The 21741-nt window shown below is 43.6% G+C and overlaps 1 protein-coding gene across 1 annotated transcript in view; it reads left to right on the top strand.

Moving 5' to 3' along the window:
• megf8 (multiple EGF-like-domains 8) overlaps positions 1-21741 on the top strand; it is a gene marked incomplete at its 5' end in the record, with an annotated part of 67172 nt that overhangs the window by 29513 nt on the left and 15918 nt on the right. The window contains 16 exons of the mRNA XM_083661223.1: positions 4773-4886; positions 7176-7259; positions 9288-9533; positions 10260-10444; positions 12112-12325; positions 12880-13120; positions 13807-13939; positions 14095-14345; positions 15351-15461; positions 17105-17223; positions 18637-18862; positions 18969-19140; positions 19496-19659; positions 20436-20571; positions 20860-21091; positions 21194-21320. Coding sequence (XP_083517349.1) covers positions 4773-4886; positions 7176-7259; positions 9288-9533; positions 10260-10444; positions 12112-12325; positions 12880-13120; positions 13807-13939; positions 14095-14345; positions 15351-15461; positions 17105-17223; positions 18637-18862; positions 18969-19140; positions 19496-19659; positions 20436-20571; positions 20860-21091; positions 21194-21320 — 2755 coding nt within the window. The remainder of the gene's footprint in view (positions 1-4772; positions 4887-7175; positions 7260-9287; positions 9534-10259; positions 10445-12111; positions 12326-12879; positions 13121-13806; positions 13940-14094; positions 14346-15350; positions 15462-17104; positions 17224-18636; positions 18863-18968; positions 19141-19495; positions 19660-20435; positions 20572-20859; positions 21092-21193; positions 21321-21741) is intronic.

The raw sequence follows: 21741 nt of genomic DNA, 5'->3' as shown, positions 1-21741 counted from the left end.
ATATTGACAAATAATGTCAAGATAATAAGTCTTTAAACAAAAAATGTGCAATTCATTATAATTTCATTATAGCCTCTCCTTATTATAATGTACATGAGTTTTTTCTTTTTTAACACGAAAACAAAAACAGTGCCTATTACTCCACAGGGAAAAGCCCAATCTCTCTCCTCAGATATTCAAACTTCTGCTTAGGCAGTGGCTTGGTCAAGATATCTGCCTTCATGTCACCTGTTGGGCAATATTGCAGTTGTATCCATCCACCCATTTTGATCCTATGGCCTTTCTGTCCTTTGGTAAATCCACTAAGTCCCACGTCTCATTTTCCAGCAGCGACTCATATTCCAAGTCAGCCGCTTCTTGCCATTCCTTTGCATTAGGACTTAACATTGCTTCTTTCAGTGTGCTTGGCTCTGTTACACTACACACATTGGCATGATGATCAACAGTCACTATATCAGCATATTCATCATATCCATATCTTGTTGGAGCCCTTCTGATTCTGCCGCTTCTTCTAGCAGCTTCTTCGACAGTGACCACCTCATCATCTTGTGTTCCACTCTCATCTGTCTCCATGGTTACCTCATTCTTTGAGTAGGTCACTTCCTGTTTCCAGTCAAAGTCTGATTCATTAAAGATGACATCACGACGAATTAGAATCTTCTTTTTCTCTTCATCAAACAGGCGATAGCCTTTAGCATTGTTTGCATATCCAACAAAACGAAGCTTTACTGCCTTCTTGTCCAGTTTTCTTCTCTCTATGTCTGGAATATGTGCATAAGCAACACAGCCAAACACTCTCATGTGACTCATGTCCGGCTTTTTTCCACACCATCTCTCATAGGGTGTCTCTTCCTTCAGGACAGATGTGGGCAGCCTGTTCTGTATGTAAGCTGCGGTTGCTACAGCTTCTGCCCAGTACATCTTTGGCAATTTGGCATGTGACATCATGCTTCTAGCTCAGGGGTGGGCAATTATTTTTCATGGGGGGCCACATGAGAAACCCAGATTGTTGCCGGGGCCGAACAAATATTGTCATGCCGTAACCCATGGATGGGTAACTTTGATGATAGAGAGGGCCACAAAAAATGTCCTCGCTACCAGGTTTTGCTGAGGGCCGAACGGCGCCAGCGTGAAAAATTTGGTGCATTTGAAGCCACGTTTAGAGGAATAACTCATTTTAAATTAACAGTTGTGATGTCATTATTCAGTCTTAACCACCAATATTTCATCCTTTTCTCACTCACTCCTATGTCACCACCTGCTCTCAGGGCTTGAAATTAACTTTTTTGACCACCTGCCAATATGGCTGCTAGATTTTAAAGTTACCAGCCAATTAGAATTTCCACTAGCCAAAATGTTTTTCTTGAAATAAATCAGAATATGAGTGGGTTAATTTAAGCATAAGTATCAGTAAGTGGCCCGGGATGATCAAAGCCTGTGTTGAGGGTCACATGAACAAAAATGCAGTCTTGAAGCTAAATAAATCCAAAACCAATGAGTTAATTATTTAAATTTCTAATTCAATGTAGCCTTTTAGTCATAAAGATTATTGAAAGATATTCCATATTCCAGACTGAAATGCTATAACAGAAGTGGAGTATTGGTCAGAATGACATGAACATTTGGACACTTATTCAGCGGGTATCTTGCATGTTGCGTTCAGGTGCACTGTGTAAAAAAAAAAAATTTTTTTTTTTTTTTTTTTTTTTTTTTTTTTTGCAATTCCATCGCGGGCCACACAGGTGGCGCCCGCGGGCCGCATCCGGCCCGCGGGCCGTAGTTTGCCCATGTATGTTCTAGCTGCTTCAATTAGTGTCCTATTTTTCCTTTCTGCAACACCATTTTGCTGTGGTGAGTGAGGTACTGTCAACTCATGGTGAATGCCTTGAGCCTTCAAATATTCTTGAAACTCCTTTGACGTGTATTCACCACCATTGTCTGTTCTCAGTCTTGTGACATTCTGCCCACACTCATTTGAAAATATTTTCTCAAATTCCTTGAATTTGCTTAGGACTTCACTCTTCTGTTTCAGAAAATACACCTTGCAGCATCTAGAGTAATCATCGATAAAAGTTACAAAATATTTAGCTCCACCTATAGATTCAGTCTGCATGGGACCACAGACGTCACTATGGATCAGCTGCATCTTGTGTTTGGAACGGATTTTTCCAACCGGCTTGTATGGCTTTCTAGACAGCTTGCCTTCCACGCATCCTTCACAGAAAGGAACCTTTTTCTCTGCAGAGAAATCCACTCCGTTCACCAGATCTTTTAGTTCCTTCAACTTGGTCGTGTGTCCTAGGCGCTGGTGCCACAGGCTGGCTGCTACTGATGCGCTGTGACAGACAGAAGAGCTTCCCTCGACGTCTAGTTGATACAGCCCATCAGCTCTTTGTGTTCCCATTCCCTGTAAAGTTCCATCTTTCCCACGTATGTACAGTAGCAGCGAGACTTCCTGAACTGCACTGTATTCCCTTTTCTGACAGCTGCTCCCACTGAGAATAAATTCCCAGATAGCTTTGGAACATACAGTACATCATACATTGTGACATTTTTTTCATCGCTTAATCTGAAAGTCATTCTCATTTTGACATTGCCAAGTCCTAGGGCATCCACCACCCTGCCGTCACCGAGTTTCACACACTGTGCTTTTGAGAATTGCTGGTAGTCTTGAAGAATGTCTTTATCACCTGTCATGTGCTTTGATGCTCCAGAATCAATCAACCACTGTTGTGGCCTCTCAGCCAGGCTTGCTGCCTCTTTAGCGACAAAGGCACTTTCAGATGAATCGTCTGCATCTTCACACACCATGTTTTTGGCCTTGTGGGTTCTCTTTTTATTTTTCCAAGTTGGACAGTCGCGTTTTATATGTCCCTCTTTCCCACACTTGTAACATCTCCATGTACTGGGTCTTTCAGCTCCCACTGCCTTGTAGTCTCCACGAAATTGTGATGACATAGCTGATGCACCACCTGACGTAGTACCACTGGAGTTATCATGAACATTCACTCTCTTTTGCTCTTCATTTATCAATGCTTGCTGAACAAATCGCAGTGTCAGACTGTCAATCTTTGTTTCAAGCGCAGTGACAATTGTTGCATAGCTTGGTGGCAAACTACCTAGGAGTGTTACAATCTGATCTTCCTCTTCAATCACAGAGCCTATTGCTGCTAGTTGATCAGTCAGTTCCTTCATTCGTTTTAAATGTTCATTTAAATGTTCTCCTTCTTTCATCTCACATCTGAAATATTTTTTCTTCAGGAACAGTTTATTTGCCAGCGTATCTCTCTCAAAATGTCCTTTCAGAGTGTCCCATGCCTCTTTCGGGGTCTGGCAACTTGTTATCAGATACAGCTGTGGTGTACTCACATTCAGCACTAGCATTGAGAATGCCTTCTCTCTCCGCTTTGTAAACTCCACTTGTGCCTGGGCATTAGCATCTGCGGCTAGCATCTCTGTCTCTGTTAGCATGCCCCATAGTCCTCTTGCCTTCAGAAAGTGTTCCATCTGAAACTTCCAGGTTGCCCAATTCTCTGGTCCGCCCAGCCTGTCAATAAACAGTTTATCCTCCATTGTGTCTTCCACAACACTGTTTATCTCTTACACAAATCTCCTGGCAACTGGGACCTGGGAGGCTGGGCCCATAACCTGTTGTTTGGATCTTGTTTTTATTTGAGAGCTTCATCTTGTTCACAACAGGAAATATAAGTAGACACTAGAACAGTACAGCGCTTCAGCGCCACCCAATGTCAAATTGCTATATTACAACACATCCGAGTCCGTTTCAGACTGAAAACAAATTGAGAGAAGGACCATATACGGTGTCGATGATTTGATTTGACAATTCTGAGGACTGGCTTTGGCATCGGCCAATCCTGTCGTGTTCCACCCCCCAAATCGGGTGGGATTCAGCGTGTTGTCGTGCTACGCGAGTGGGATCCGCGGAGTACCAGGCAGCCAGGCTGCTTCGTGCGGAGCGAGCGGACAATCCGATGCATGGGTGCTGCCCGCCCGCCTGGAAACTCCGAGGGGCGACCCCTGACAACCACGCTCTCAAGCGCGCGCCATTTATGCTATTTCTGTAAATACGATATTCCTGGAATGCGTGTTTTAACGAGCCAGTTACATTTCTTTGCATTCTTAGAGATTATAGTTTTTGTTTTTTTGTTCATGTTTCTAACAATTGGCCAAGTTAGTAGTTAGTTTATGGGATAGGAATTCTGCCAGGTGACAGGCACTAGGCGCCATTTTCTACTTCATTTGGAAGAGAAAATTATCCTGAAATGAAGATTTGATTGACAGCTGCATGTCGTGATATGATTGGTTGAAATGGGGTAGAAATTTGATAGTACTAGGGGACGTCAGCAAACTGTACATTACCGTTATCAATGAAATCTTGAAAAATTAACTTTTGATGTGAAAAAGTGTGAAAAACTAAAGAAATTACATTTGCACACATTATTAAATAGGTGCACTGCATACCCAGGTATTTGAACTAAAAGAAAAGAAAAGAAATTTTTGGGTTCAGATCGACTTTAACCCATTGATACCTGATGCAGCATTTGTGTGTATATCCCTCATTTGTGTGTGTATCCCTTTAAGACAGCGAACCGCGTATGACGCGTTTCGCGGTCTTAAAGGGATACACACACAAATGCTGCATCAGGTATCAATGGGTTAAAAAGTAAAAGGTGTATTTTATATTTTTTGGTTGGTCAGAGGGATACAACTTGTAATCTAATAATCTGTGTGTTAATTCTCCTACCTTCCAGTGTCCACTCAGTTCCTCAGTGTAAGCAGTGCTTGGCTTTAAGCACTTGCACAGACTGCCTGCACACGTTCCAGTGTGGCTGGTGCGGGGACTACAACAACCCCACCATTGGAAAGTAAGAGATGGCAAACACACAACTAATAGTTTGACAGCCACAGCGCACATGGAAATCAGACATTGTGCCAGAGAGCCACTGATTAAATTACTGATGAATAGGCCTGGGTATTGGTTCACATTTCAAGAATCGATTCGATTCCGATTCACAAGGTTCCGAATCGATTACCGTAAATTCCGGACTATAAGCCGCGGCTTTTTTCCCGTTTTTTGGGCTTTTTTGCCCCCTGCGGCTTATATAACGGTGCGTCTTATCTATGGATTTTTTCCAAAAAAAAAAAAAAATCTCTCTTTTTTAGCACTCTTTCTAACTATAAATCCACTTCTGTTTTAATTTCCTCTCTTGCCCTCTTTTAACAACATAACATAACATAACATAACACAACACAGGTAAGCAGAAAGAAAAAGACGAAGCAATCACGCCATGAATGAGGAAATGACTCACCTGCTGGAGGTTGGAGATACACCGCTTGGGCTAAACTTTTACTCCGTGAAACACTATCGATTAAGTCCGACATCGCTCAGAGGTTTTGAGCAGCTTGAAAACAAGTTTGAAAACGTGCAGAAGTCCATCCACTCACTCACTAAAGAAAATAATGCAACCGTGAAGAGTTTCACTCGTGTCCAGCCATCTGGCCGAGTTAGAGCCGAAGTCCCGAACACAGTGAGAAAACCTCCCGAAGCTGCCTGCTGCTGCAGCGGGGTGCATATTGTCCGGCCAGCCGACCGAGAGGCATGCGAGCCGGGCACTATTAAACAGTTGGGGTGTGTGAGGTGGCTGGCTGTGGAGGTGGCGGTTTCTCCTCCTCCTCCTTTCTCCCGCACACCGGGCGCCTCGGCCACGTCCAGACCCCGGCCTGCCACCGAGGGCCATCTTCATCTGCCTACTCCGCTGGCCCGACCGTCAACTCATCCTCCAGGCTGCGGGGAAGAAGCCCCTCACCGTCCGCGTTGGTGCAACAGAAACGCGCAACATACAACAGCATCATCGAGTCAATGGATATCGCTTTGGCGTACTGTACCCAGCGAGACTCGTCATAACCATTGATGGACAGCGGCGGAACAAGAGCTCAAAGTGAAACTGCCGAATATCTTTTGAGTTGGACTGGTCAATAGTACTGTGAGTAACTAAAATAAAAAAATAAAAAACGGAATTCTCTCTTCTTTAGCACTCTTTCTAACTATAAATCCACTTCTGTTTTAATTTCCTCTCTTGCCCTCTTTTCACCACACCGCGGACACTGTGTGCACTGTAAAAAAAACAAAAAATACCACAATGTGTGATTTTGTCTGGGGATTAGTGACCTGACTTTTGTTTTGTTGAAATGTTAATAAATGGGAGCTTCCCCAAACAGCCATCTATTTCCCGACAATCCCCTCTGTGCACGAAGCCTTTCATATGGTAATTAAACATCAAAACACCCGCGGCTTATAGTCCGGTGCGGCTTATAGAAGAAAAAAATAGTCACCTTTGAAGGTGCGGCTTATAGACCGGTGCGTCTTATAGTCCGGAATTTACGGTAATCCCGATTCGATTCCGATTCGATTCATTTCAATATCGATTTGGTTAGTGATACTAAAACGTGTTTTTTGAGCTGTAACCTGAATTACATGATTGTCCAGTTATGTAACACAGGGGTTCCCAACCTTTTTTGCGCCAAGGACCGGTAGATACATGGGGAAAGAAAGTTGCGGACCGGTTGTCAATTTGAATGGTTTTAGTTACACATATATTTAGTCACCAGGTGGTGACAAAGGGTAAATAACAGCCTTTTCATCTGTCAATAAAGACACTTTCACAATTATGCACAGTGATTTGATTTCAGACTACCGGTATATAATTTCTAAAAGTAGATATTAATGATCAAACATTTCCATTTATGTAGCCTACAGTATTTATGTTTTGTTTCAACTACAAACATAAACGTCAACTTGAAACTGTTTTAACTACCACACACAGCCTATAATAGTATAGCCTATGTTTATTAAAAAATAATCGATCTCTGGACATATGAATCGATATCAAAGGATTAAAATGAAAATCGATTGAAAATCGGATAATCGATTTTTTTTAACCCAGCCCTACTGATGAATGAATCCTTGTTTGTCTTTTATTTATGTATTTATTTCCCCCTTTCTACACAGATGTCTGCAGTAATTCGATTTCTTTTTTTTACACAAATTCCTATTCATTCCTAATGGCAACTACTGCTTTCTTGGTTTCTTGTGTCCCTGATCATCACATGGTAGATTTACTGATGTGTGAATCCTCATGTCTTTCTCTTCCCAGATGTCTGAGAGGGGACTGGTCAGGAATAGATGACTCCTCTGTGTATAACTGCAGTGTGGCTGTGGCTGAAGTACGGGCTGCAAAGTAAGCTCCCACTCACGACATGACACAGTCCAGTAAACTCTCACCACTCTGCTCTAGTGAAACTGCAGCAATGCAAAAAATAAATTAATAATAAAAAATAAAAACAAAACAAAGAAAGTGCTATTGTTGTATGTTATGTGCATAATGTCATATTTTAAGATTTTCCTATGTAACATTAATCTTGGCGGTGGTAACCAGAAAGCTCATTTTCAAGCTGCTGTGTCAGTAATAGTACCGTAGTCATCTGTCCTGTTGAATCTGGCGTATAAAACACATCTGGACATCATGTCCCTAAATGGTTAGTTAATAGTTTCAAAACATTCATTAGCTGTTTGCAATTGAAAATAAATCATTTAGACAGCTATTTGTTTCTTCTCTTTGGTTGCTAAATTACTCTTAAATTCAATCCCAGGTAGTGAAGCAGGGGTGCCCAATAGGTAGATCGTGATTGTTATAGAATGGAATTGACCATCCCTCATCCACTATATAATATATAACAGCTAATATAAACCAAATTGAATGAAGCCAAGAGTCCAGGAAGTGTCTATGAATCTTGAAAGAGAGGGATCGCTAAATGTGTTGACTGTGTGCCGGTGTTCAACGAACAAATATAAGTGTTCCGGTTTGGACGTTCAGCCTTCAAAAATAAAAGTGGCCGCTATTCAACCACATACTATTTTTTTGCAATTTCGGCTAAAATAAGCCCATACAGTACCAGTGAATCGACATTCACCTCTTTTTGTAAAATATCGCCGCTATGCAAACACACAATGCTGCTACTATTTTCAGCTATTTCGGATCAAAATAAGCCATACGTTCCCACTCTTTGACAGCGGCACGCACCTCCTTGCTAGGGAAAAACTAAATAAACAGGAAGTGGACAACCGGCTACCGCTGAGAATCATGGGAAACGTGAGTCCAGGAAAAAGGTGAATAAAAAAAGATTGAAAACAAGAGCCATGCCGTCCCTCTGGGCAGAATCATCGTGATTCACCGGGCCAGCCAACTTTTTCCTCAGACAACTTAATAGGCCGGTTGTAAACACCTTTGTGATGCACCGAATTTGAATCTGATTTGGTAATAACTACAAGTCTGACTTTTCCTGCTAACAATTAGCCATTTAAAAAATGTATGCTACTATGTCTTTGTGAGCTGTATTCCATGGTTTTTAGTAGGGGTGCACCGATCGATCGGCAAGCAATCTGTATCGGCCGATTTTGACCTCAAATATGCGATCGGCTGATTGCCGATATTTCGGCTGATTGCCGATATTTTTTTATATATATATGTATATATTTTTTTTTAATAAAAAAAAGCCCTATCACTAATCAGGCTTTCCAACGATATAAAATACAATGCCAATTGGTATTATTAAAGGGGAGAAATAATCGACCTAAAATAACGTTTCCAAACTTTCTTTGAGGAGTTTATATATTGTGATCGGTGATCGGTCGATGATCGGTTGGGCAGATATTTCCCATAGGCAATCGGCGAACGGTGGCAAAAAACGTGATCGGTGCACCCCTAGTTTTTAGCTTACAATTGGAGCCAATGACTTCCGGGTTTGACGGCAAATTTTTTCACATGGGAAGAAAGTAACGGGAGTAGAGCAAACACATTGTTGATTTTGTTATTTTAGGTTATCCTTTAAAAAGGACGTAAAAAGTCTTAAATGAATAAAAATTCTTAAATGCTTTCTGAAACTGGCAGATGCCCTGGGATCACTACCAAATCTAGACGACAAAGTAAAAGAGAACTTCTCGGATCGGCAGATTATCGCATCACAAAAAAAGGAAAAAGGAAAACACAGGTGTTTTAAATTTACATGAATGCCCATAATAAATAATAATAATAATAATAATAATAATAATAAATCAAGTCAACCACAACTCCACAAACAAAACATACAACAAGACTATACATCAATTAGCATCCAGTTTTTCCAATTCCTTACATGTGGCACATGGGTGATGTCCCCTCCCATGTGGCCTCCACCTTTTCATCTCTGTCCTCGTCCTGCTCCTCCAGCCCTGAGCCCCAGACCTCGGCCCCCCCTCGGCCCATCGAGATGGAGATGGAGCTGGAGATGGAGCACCTGGACGACGGGGAGCAAGACGCCGTCTGGTCCTACCCCACCTGCCCCGACGTGGAGGAGTGCAGGCTGGGCCTCCACAACTGCCACCTCTTCGCCACCTGCGTCAACACCCCCACCTCCTACGAGTGCCACTGTGAGAGAGGCTACACGGGGGACGGCACTCTGCACTGCAACCAGACGTAAGAGTCCTAACTTAAAGTCCCTGGAAACCAAAATCCACAAAAACCTTCTAACTATTAAATTTAGGGTCTTATGTGAGTCATTGTGTGCCTCAGAAAGTGGTTTACATTACTTTCAACCCTAAACCCAAAAATCGACACTTTTCTACAAGGTCTGGATTCCCATTTCCTCATTGAAGAGAGCGGTGCGCGCGGTGCTAAAATGCATGATCTTATCACGTCATAAGATTTAATCGAATCACACGCCCGCATGCACACACACTGACACACACACAGTAGCGCTGTGCACTCGCAGCAGCAGAGATGTCTTCCTCTCGCCGAGCAACGCGCGAACACACACACGCACACACACACTCCATCTCTCTTTCCCTCTCTCTCTCTCCGACGGAGACCTGCTGCAGACGGGACACACTCACACAGTCCGTGGGAGAAAATACACTCTAAAATCGAATTGATTCTCATGACTTTTGCCATGACTGTCAAACCTAAATTGATATACTTTGCGACGTTCATCATCGTTCAAATTTGGCTGGTGGCTTATTAACATAGGTTCCTGTGATGTGATGAACTCAAAATGCTAAATAATAAAAAAATATTTCTGGTTTCCAGGGACTTTAAGATGTGTTCCTCTTGATTACATTCTTAGAGCTAGAAGAACGAAAGGTGACATTTTGAATAAACACATTATTATTTATTTCCCCCCCCCCCCCCCTCCTCCTCCCGCAGCTGTTACAATGAGTGTCGCGAGGGCCAGTGTAGCGGCAGCCCGCGTTTCGAGTGTGAATGTTCCCTGGGCTGGACGTCCGACCCGGCCACTCTGGTTCTGAGCGGCGTGGAGTGTGATGTGGACTGTGGCTGCAACTTTCACTCCACCTGTATCACTGCTCCAGGGATCTGTGACCAGTGCCAGGGTGAGATATAAATAGATTGATTCAGATGGGTGAGATATAAATAGATTGATTCAGATGGGTGAGATATAAATAGATTGATTCAGATGGGTGAGATATAAATAGATTGATTCAGATGGGTGAGATATAAATAGATTGTTTCGGATGGGCCTGGTTTTCAATAGCTCGTTCTTCTCAATCATATTTCCTGCTGGCAGCGACAGTTTACATTTACATTACAAAATGTATTTTTGAAGTGACCTTACAAGGATAACATTGATAAACAATGTTGTATGTGACTTATTTCACCTAATTTGGAATTGCATAATGCATGCTAATGTACCATTTTATATGAGATTCATTCATCCAAATACAATTATTTATAGTGTAACCTAGCCTTTAAATTCAACACATCGTCACACAACTGGGAGCTGCACAGTAGAGCCACTGTCCTGAGAGATATGTTCTATGCCTTAATAAATTATACCATAGCTTAGCCTTATACTAGTAGTAGTAGTAGTAGTAGTATTTATTTGTCCTTTCGGAAAGTTGTCCTGCATCTGTAGCAGTCAGACAAAACACAGCAAAAATACAGTACAAACAATATACAATACAGTACAGTACAACACAATGCGACTACAATACATCAAACAATAACAATGGATATGATCACAAAGTGCTTCACACCAACCCCACCCCAGTGGAAAAAAAAAGGTAAATAAATAAATGACAAGAGCTCTGGTCATGTGTTCAGAGCTTATTAAGCAGACCAATACTGGATGGTGTGAAAGATCTCTGGGCACGGGAGGTCCACAAAGGCGGTATCCTGTACCTCCGTCCTGATGGCAACAGTTTATATTCAGCGCTGAGAGGGTGTGATGTGTCACTAAAGATTGCCCTCCCCTTCCTGATTACACCAGACTCACAGAGCCGCGTCATGCTGAGTTGTTGTCGGCCTACAGTCTTGCTAGACATATTAACAATCTTATTTAGTTTGTTCTTGTTAGCGATTGACAATGAGAAAAACCAAGCAATAAAACAAAAACTGAGGATACTCTCTATAAATGAGCGATAGAAAAGAATCATTATATCTTTGTCCACTCCGAACTGTCGAAGCTTCCGTAGGAAGTAGAGTCGTTGTAATCCCTTCCTGTAGATGACACTTGTGTTTGAATCCCATGTCAATTTTCTATCGATTACTGTCCCCAGATATTTATATTCATCTACGACTTCAATACAGTCACCACCAATGACTGTCTGTTGATGTGTCCCTCCTTTTGTTCTGAAATCAAAAATAATTTCCTTAGTTTTTTTGGTGTTTAACTGTAGGAAGCTAGCATGACACCAATTTACAAACTCATCCACACATTTACGGTATTTCATTTCATCATTATTCGTGATCAGACCAACAATCACTGTATCGTCAGCAAATTTAACATTGAAAACATCAGTTGAGTTGAGGTTACTGTTAGTGTAAAGAATAAAAAGCACTGCTGAGATGACACTCCCTTGTGGGGCCCCAGTGTTGGTGATGATAGGGGAGGACACTGCAGCATTTACTCCAACAGACTATTACTATAACTCCCTAATGCTTGCTTTGTCCATCTTGCTCTGTCTTCATCCTGTCAGACTGGACAACAGTGTGTCCAGTGTAGTCCCTAACCTTAACCCTGTCTTGTCCACCCTCTCAGACTGGACGACAGGCCCCCACTGTGAGCACTGCCGTCCAGGGGGCTTTGGTTCAGCCCTGGCCGGTGGCGGTGGCTGTGTGCCCTGCGAGTGTAACGGACACGGGGACCCACTCCAAGGCTACTGCCACAACCAGACAGGCCAGTGCTACTGCACACACAACACCCAGGGACCACACTGTGAGTCCTGCCTGCCCGGCTACTACGGAGACCCCAGGTGAGGAGGATACAACTCGCGTCTATCCATGCACCATTTCCCCCCCCCCCCCCCCTTATGTGCACTGATTGAAAGTAATCTTAGATTAGATGTTGATGAAAGTATGGTTTAAAAAAAATGGTAGAATCTTTTTTTCCCTTCTCTCTCTCCATGTTCTTTTATCACAACTTGTATTAGGGGTGTCAAAAATAATCGATTATAAGATTCTGCATCGATTCACAAATGTCAAAAATCGATTATTAAAAAAAAAATTTTTTTAAATAATCAAATAAAATATAATGGAAGTACATGCAGTTGTTTATTTTAATTATGGATCATAATACAATGCAATTCCAAATGCACTTTTATTTTAAAAGTAGCCACACAGTGAGAAAAAAGAAAGTGAGAAAAAATAAATCATGTATTGGGGAAAAAAGTGATGCATCGATTTAAGATGCATCGATAATCGTAATCAAATCGAATCGTAGCCCTCTGAATCGTAATGGAATCGTGAGGCCAGTGAAGATTCACAGCCCTAACTTGTGTTATCCTGTCATCTTTTCTCTTTCCCTCAGCAACAATGGCACGTGCTTCCGGCAGTGCCAGGGTCGTTCTGTGCTGCTCTCCTCCACCTCCTCCTCCCCCCTGCCCCTCTCCTCTTCTCTGGGGTGGAGAGGTGGTGCCGGGGGGAAAGGAGGCCTCTCTCATTGCCTGTGGGTTCTGTCTGTGACTGAGAACCTGGCACCCTGTCTACCCACACAGCTGTGTCCCCCTGTGGCTCTCACTCTGCACCCAGACTCCCACACACAGTGCACTGTGAGTACTCATTAGAAATCACCATTCACGGGAAATGCACACGCATATGAGCATATATAGACCTTATTCGATTGACGTCACTCACGTACGGGCACGCCCACCGCCGCCATGTTCTTGACGTAGCGCTGCAGCTCTCAAGTGACAGCCTATGTGAGAGCAGCGTTTATAGGAAGCTAGCCGCGGTTAGCGTTACCTGTATCGTTCCTGTTGTGTTCGGATGGTGACCTGCGTTACACACGGCTGTAGTAATGACAGCAATAAAGTCCCCGTGGTTTGTTTCTATCTCTACCGTCCACAGACGTGAAGGGAGCGAGACGGAGGATACGTCAGCAGCACAGGAGATGTGTGGATAGTTAGGAGAGACAGGTGAAACTTTCTGACAGCTCCTCACAGCAAAGTCTGTTCACCTCGTTCTTTTGTTTATGTATTACAGGCATTAACGGCAGCATACAAACAACAACTGTGGGTTTTTTATTGCTGTCATCACTATCGCTATTTTGTAATGGAACAGAAACGACAATAAGGCTGTTACTATAGTTGTCAGCTGCAGGACAGTATGTCAACAATATGGCGCCGTCCGGGGTTAGCGAATAAGGTCTATACATGTTTGCTTTTCTATAGCATAACAAAATGCATCAGTATTCCTGTAACACTTCCTCTTACCTTCTTCACTGTTTGTTCTGTAGAGCTCCTATGTCTATGTGTTTGATGGTCTTCCTCGTTTCCTGGGCAACGGAGTTGTACATTCAGACCACAACCTGATTGGAGCATTTTGTGGCACCACAAGGTCTCAGCCTATCACTGTGGAGGCCACCTCAGGTATCCCCTTGATGCCTTACACTTTAAAATCTGTCGCACTGCCTCATCTTGTTTATTCACCAATAAAAATGTTGACAGAAGAAATCCATTTTGAGATAACATCAAATAAAAACAAATAATTTTACAACACTCCTGTTCTCCTGTCTTACCACCAGGTGTGATCTCGGTCTACTTTGAAGCAAACGTCTCCTCGAACAGACCCCAGGGTTTCAACGCTTCCTTCTGGGTGCGGCGGTGTCGGCAGAGCACAGACGGTGGTGAAGAGGGGTCACCGCTGTGCCAGGGCGGGGCCCAGTGCCACGCGGGGCTGTGCCAGTGCCCCCCGGGTTACGGAGGCCCCCACTGCGACCGGCCCATCTGCCCCCAGGACTGTGGGCTAGCAGAGGGAAGAGGCTCTTGTAATATAGTAAGTGATTTTTATTTGTATTTATCATGAGCAGTTTGCCTCCATTTTCCAACTTTACCTAAGATTCTCTCAGGGCACGGGGTTTCTTGTCTGATAGATTTCATAGAGTCCATTCCACTGAAAATGCAGAAGGAATCTCTTGCGCTACAGCCCCTCCACAAAGGGAGGTCGGTGCTCTTAGACGAGGACAGAATACTGGAAAAGTAAAAAAAATAACTTTCGTTTTTGTACCTTATTAAATTTGCTTGCCATCAACTTCAAACTTGGGGAGTGCGCTTAGGGGGACGCAAGGGAGCTGAATTCCATGCAATTCGGCATAGCGCCACCTACTGGCAACACAAAAAGTGGCTTATCTTGAGAACCGTTCATCCGATTGACTTCAAACTTGGGGAGTGCGCTGCTCGGACCCAGATGGAGTGCAACACAACAAGCGGTTTACTGTATCTCGAGAACCATTCATCCGATCGACTTCAAACTTGGCGGGTGCGTTGCTGGGAACCCCAGATATCTCAGTGGTAAACTTTGTTCAATTCAACGTATCACAGCTTTCACGTACCTCCAGGACTGTCTGTCCGATCGACTTCTGTATGTCTGTCCTTCGTCTTCAAACGCACAATAAAAAACTTGACAAAAACACATAAATATACGTGGGTTACAACACATACAATAAACCCATCATAAATACATAAACAAAACACTAAAATAAAAGCAGACAATAACATTATGATTTACAATAGCATCTCAGTATGACAACACTCACTAACACATTGCATTCAGACGATGTCTCGTCACACACATGGTCTATGGGTCAGCTTGGGGGAAAACGCGGTGTGCACTTTTCTAGTTGTCAATAGTCCTATAATTGAACACTGACCTGAATTCTTCCAGTTCCCGAATTTCAGGTCTGGAAGTCCAGTATGGACTTTTGAAATGTATAAGAAGAACACTGAGGGTACCTTTTACCCAATGTCTACATCGCTAATCCACATGTTTTGTCTGTCTCAGTCTCTGGGAGTGTGCGTGTGCCAAGACGGCTGGGCCGGCTCAGATTGCTCTACTGCTCTGGACTCCAGCAGCTTGGTCTGGGAAACACTGCTGGACACACAGCTGACAGTGGTAAGAGCAGAACGTAGCTGCTAGGGCTGTCACTTTTTATTCGAAATTCGAATTTAACTTTGAATGTGGGGGAGGAGGGGCATGTTCGAATGTAATTTGCCATGTTCGAACTTCGTATTATTGTTATTATTTTTTTAATTAACCCAAATTAACCAACTGCTGCTTGCTGGTAATGTTAATCCAATGTCAGAGAAAGTCTCCAGATTTGTCGCGTTAGTCTCTTCTGAGAAAGATTGTCTCCAGGGTCTGAAAAGTTGTCTCGAGTTGGATGCAGCCAAGTTTGTGAGGCAGTGTTGTGACTGTGAGCGTCCAAGCTAACACAGCAGCGGAGAGGAGCTGACTGACTGGACCATGAGGACAGCCGAGGATTTTTTTTTAATATTCTTTTAATATTTTACATTATATATATTTATACGATGTAACCGGCAGGCGCGAACTGCTTAATCGGGCACGTCGGGCCCGATTATGCAGAAAAAGAATTTAATTAACCAAAAAACGTTGAATATATTAGAACATTTTGTGGGCAATTCGAAGTTCGTTCGAACTTTATTTTGGGGAAAAGTGACAGCCCTAGTAGCTACACATACACATGGGGGGGTAGGGTCACAAATTGAAAAAGTTTCACAACCACACAATTAGTGCTGCATGATTAGAAGGAGGAGAGAGATGTGTATGCAGAACTAGTGCAGCGGGTAATGAGCCGCTGTGATGAAGAATATAGCGAGATGAACCGGGTTGACAGCAGAGAAAACACTATCGCAGCTGCAGCAGAACCTCCAGGTTCGCAGGCTCCTAGCCAGTCAGCCTGCACATGATGCCTTCAGGGTACCTCGATAAAGTCTGCACGTAACCTCGCATCACCAGGCTCTCTCTCTCAAAAAAAGAAGAGTCACGTCACGTCAGTGTGGCGTTTAAGGCCATCGGTAATCTGTCGCTACAAAATAAATAAACTGGGTGTGTATTACTCATTTAATTACTGGACAGACCATGGATGTATTGGGGACAGACATGTAACTAAGGTTGCAGTCTGAGCTATCTTATATGCTATGTAGTTTGTATTTTTCTGTTGCGTTTTCTTTTTTCTATGTTTGAGACAGGCAAATGTCTCAAACAAAGACTGATATCACAGGATGTTGTAGTACATGGCTATATAATTTGTAAATATTTTATTATAAAAAATATACTGTGTTCTGTTCTTAAAATGATTTTATTTTATTTTAAATTATTTCATTCATTAAATATTTAATGTTTTTTTTTTTTTGTATTTCTGATTTATTATGTATTGAATCAGTATTGAGTATTGTATCAAGTATCATGATTTTAAACTTGGTGTCAGTATCAAAGTAAAAATGTTGGTGGTATGGCAACACTAGTCTACGATACCGTGAAACCGTGGTATTTTTGTCCAAGGTTATCATACCGTCAAAAACTCATACCGACGACACATCCCTAGATACAATTTGTTTATTATATTGCAAACTCAAATCGCAATATTGTCCACAATCATCACAATCGCATTTTTCCCCCAAATCATGCAGCACTACACAGAATACATAACACAGACACACTTCATATGAATGTTGTTTAGAACCTTTAATATGTGAACTCCAACATTAAGAGTCACCTTCACTCTTGCTCCACAGAACCAGGCCCACAGGTTCCTGCATAGGATGGGCCACTCTCTGGTGTCTGGACCACAGGGGAACCTCTGGATGTATGGAGGACTCTCTCTGTCTGAGGGCATCCTGGGGAACGTCTACAGGTAGGAAAGTGTGACCTGGATTGTAGGAAAGTGTGACCTGGATTGTACTTGTCCAGGACACGGTAGGTAAAAATCCACTTCTGAATATTAATGTGGCTGTGAAACGTATAGACCCTTTTACAGTTTGTAAACAGCATGATGTATTTTGTGGGCGGAGCCGAATTCGTTGCAGAAAGTTACAACTTTACAACTAAATATGGAAGATCCCGACGCCTCCATGTATTTTAAAGCTTCACCAGCAACAGACGGGTTACCTTACACAGATAAGCTAACTCTTTCAATGGGGTGAGGTTTCCTAACCCGTACTCACTGTCAGGATGGGTCTAGGAGCCAATGCATCGCCCAAGTTGCTGTGCCGCACATCGTCATATTCCTAGTGGGAATGTCCAGCGTCTATACACATACGCCACAAGACGTCTTTTACCTGTGTTCCGGGGATCTATCTCGTTTCGGCTTGAGTTCCGCGGAGTTGTGCATACCGCCATGCGTGCGCAACTAACCCCTCTGACGTCGGCTGTAAAAGGGTCTATATTAGGGCTGCACGATTAATCGTATTTTCATCGTCATCGCGATATGAAAATGCGCGATGAACACATCGCAAAAGTCACGTGTTATCGCAAAAAATAAATAAATATATATATATATTTATAAAAAAAAATTACAGTGCATCTGAACGCAACATGCAAGATACCGGCTGAATAAGTGTCCAAATTTTCATGTAATTCTGGCCAATACTCCACTTCTGTTATAACATTTCAGTCTGGAATATGGAATATCTTTCAATAATCGTTATGACTAAAAGGCTAAAAGTAATCTCATGTGTAAGAAATGACTGTTCTACATTGAAGTAAAAATGTAAATAATTAACTTGTTGGTTTTGGATTTTCCTTTAGCTTCAAGAGTGCATTTTTGTTCGTATGACCCTCAACACAGGCTTTGAGAATCCCGTGCCACTTACTGATACATAGCTTAAATTAACACACTCATATTGCAAAATGAATTTAGGCCCTCACTGTAATACTTCAGAAGTTGAATTTGAAGTTCAGCATTAATACATTTGTAATTTTTTGTCTTAGATTTACCTTTGTGTGTTATTGCAATATAAAACTACATAATTGAGAATCGATTCTAGATTCTGGAATCGAGAATCGTTGGAATCGAGAATCGATTCTGGAATCGGATCGTGACCCCAGGAATCAGAATCGGATCGGATCGTGGCTTAGCCGGATCGGAGCACCCCTACCCATTAATATTTTTGTTTATAGCATTTATTTATTTATCGCAGGTCATATCGTCATCGCAATATTGAACAGTGTTATCACACATCGCAGCTTTTCCTCATATCGTGCAGCCCTAGTCTATATATCTATTTTTTAAAATAATGCCTCTCCTTCTGGTGATTGGTTGGTTTAGATATTCTGTGTCAGAGCGGCGTTGGACCCAAATGTTGACGAGCTCAGTGGAAGAGGGCTCTGCTCCCAGCCCGCGCTATCACCACGCCTCTGCCCTGTTAACCAGTCACCAGTCTCAAGGAGCCAGTCACACCTTCATGCTGGTGGTGGGCGGGGTCACTCAAAACGGCGTTGCCATGGATACCTGGAGTCTCAATCTCAGTAGTTTAGTCTGGAGAGAATACAAGGTTTGGATTCATCATATCATGGGAGTAGAAAACAGTGGCAGTATCTATTGAGCTGCAATGGAATGGACTATCTCTAACCAATTTAATTGTCTTCTTCCTTTGACAGAGTTCAGTGCTGCCCCCGGTGGCAGGCCACACTCTGACGGTGCGTCGGGACTCTTCTGTGCTGCTGATAGGAGGCTACTCTCCGGAGAACGGCTTCAATCACCACCTGCTGGAGTTCAGCCCTCAGACTGGAAACTGGACCAGCGCCGCCCACACCGGCACTCCACCTACAGGTCTACAGAAGAACCATGTGGCCCTTTGCTTGCTAAGAGTTGTAACATAGCTTTTACTTGGTGGTTAGTCTCGCTGGCCAGCCTCCTCTCCCTTCCGTCCGAGGAGTCTGGCCAGCGAGACTACTTGGTGGTAAACTGACTAATGGCTAATGAACCACCTAGTTTGGGCTACATATAGGTACTAATGCCAGCTTAATTGTAGACTATGATGGGTGATGGGCAGATACACATACATGATAGAACATATGTACATACTGTCGTTATTTACTTAGACATGCTGTAGTAATTTTGTTCTAAGGCAAACTGACTTGTTGCACTCCAACTTGACTACTGTCCATGTTTGTTCTCCATTCAGGTTTATATGGCCATTCAGCAGTGTACCATGAGCAGACTGATGCTGTCTACGTCTTCGGAGGCTACCGTTTCCACGTGGAGACTGTGGAGCCTTCAGGAGAGCTGTACAGTCTGTATTACCCCAACCTCACCTGGTCTCTGCTGGTCCCCTCACAGGGCAACAAGGTATGAGCCCAGCCTCACCTGGCATGACACCCCTTTCACAGGGCAAGTGTTAGACCAGGGGTGCCCAAATTCTTTCCCATGAAGGGCCAAAACTCAATCTGGGTGGAGGGCCGAGGGCCAAAAATAAACGTTGTGGAATTACATTAAAATGTATTGTGTTTTATAGAAAATTAACATTCTAAATCTAAAATAACATTTCAATATAATAATCTACTTTTTATCTGTTTGGTAATTGTAATAATTTGCAATTGGTTATATATATTTAAAAAAACATCTGCATTTGTGGGGAGCTTAAACATTTAATCAGTAAACACCAGTTAAAAACAGTTGTATTTTCTTTGTAATCAAGAGAGAAATTTGACTTAATTCACAACTTGAAAAATCCTCAAGGTACTTTGAAAATCAGCTTTATTGTCTATCTTTTGTAAACAATTTGCCATGACAATTTGCAGGGATGCAATCTCAGGAGTGAACACAGTATCCGCAGCCACAGTCAGACACTGTTTCACAAAGTCACCACATGAAAAAGCTCGTCCACCCTTTGCAATCAGTGCAGATATCTGATAACTTGCCTGAGTTGCATTCTGGATCAAAAAATCTGGGAAAAAAATAAATAAAAAAAAATCCCCCCAAATCCGTGGCGGGCCAAAACAAACAGAGCGCGGGCCAAACTTGGACCGTGGGCCCCAAATTGGTCAGCACTGTGTTAGACAAACCAACCACTGCTATATCGGTCTACTCCTGCATAAAGATAACATATCTGCTCTTCTCCCCAGCCTCTATCACGTTTCTTCCATGCTGCAGCCCTGATCAAAGACACCATGGTGATTGTCGGAGGGAGGACAGAGGAGGAGGACTACAGTAACTCTGTGTCTCTCTACCAGATCAACTGTAACACCTGGATACAACCAGGTGGCTTAATGTCTCAACGTCTCGTCTTTGCAGCTCCAATTAAGGTGACGTCATGTTGGCTCAATAACTTAACCACTCATTTCTTTCTTTCCTCTTTCTCTCTCTCTCTCTCTCTCTCTCTCTCTCTCTCTCCCTCTCCCTCTCTCTCTCTCTTCCTCTCTCTCTCCCTCTCTCTCTCTCTCCCTCTCTCTCTCTCTCTCTCTCTCTCTCTCTCTTCCTCTCTCTCTCTCTCCCTCTCTCTCTCTCCCTCTCTCTCTCTCTCTCTCTCTCTCTCTCTCTCTCTCTCAGCTTCAGCTGTGGGCGAACCCGTTAACCGCTCGGTGTGTCTCGCCATGACGAGCTGGGGTGGCCACCTCTTCCTGTCGGGCGGCTTCAACGGTGTCACGCTGGGCAGACTCCTAAACCTGACCGTGCCCTCTGACCCCTGCGCCCTGCTGCCCACACCGGAGGCCTGCAACACCACCACGGGCAGCTGCGTCTGGTGTCGAGGCGCCTGTGCCTCCTCCGATACCGCTGAGAGGTACAACATCTAGATCAAACCATCTCATGCTATGTCCCTGAGCTGAAGATCAAATACATTCTACTCAATATAATAACTACGCTCTCCCTCGGTCTCCGTCAGAATGGGCTGTTCCACTGGGCTGTCTCCCTGCTCCCCCACCCCTCGTCAGGCAGATCAGTGTCGCAGACTGAAGACCTGCAGTGAATGCTTGGCTCGTCACCCTCGGACGTTCTCCAGCCCCTCACAGGTAACGCACAACGCACACGCTCCAACACCGCCACCAGATCAAAGAGAGGATAAGCGCTGGTAAGCGCTGTCGCCTCACAGCTCGAAGGTCCTGGGTTCGATTCCCACCTGGGACGCCGTGAGCGCTGAAGGAATGCGTGCCCGTCCGCATGTCCTCGAGTGCCCACCGCCCGGGTGGGGTCGTCAAAAGGGCCTTTCTGTGTGGAGTTTGCATGTTCTCCCCGTGCCTCCCGGGGGTTTCCTTCATATAGGAACCCCCTTCACCAAAACATGCAATATCCTGGTTGCTAATGTGGTTCCTCCTCTTGGTCGTTAAGGGCGCCTGTTCGGAGGGAGGGGAACTGGTTGGAATAGCGTGAACCTCCCACGTGCTATGTCCTACCGGTGAAGCTTCCCCTGTCAGGTGAAAAGAAGCGGCTGGC

This window comes from Poromitra crassiceps, assembly GCF_964638095.1.
Source record: "Poromitra crassiceps genome assembly, chromosome: 26".
NCBI lineage: Eukaryota > Metazoa > Chordata > Actinopteri > Beryciformes > Melamphaidae > Poromitra > Poromitra crassiceps.
The sequence above is the reverse complement of the archived record's forward strand: the minus strand, read 5'-3'. Positions and strand labels throughout refer to the sequence as shown.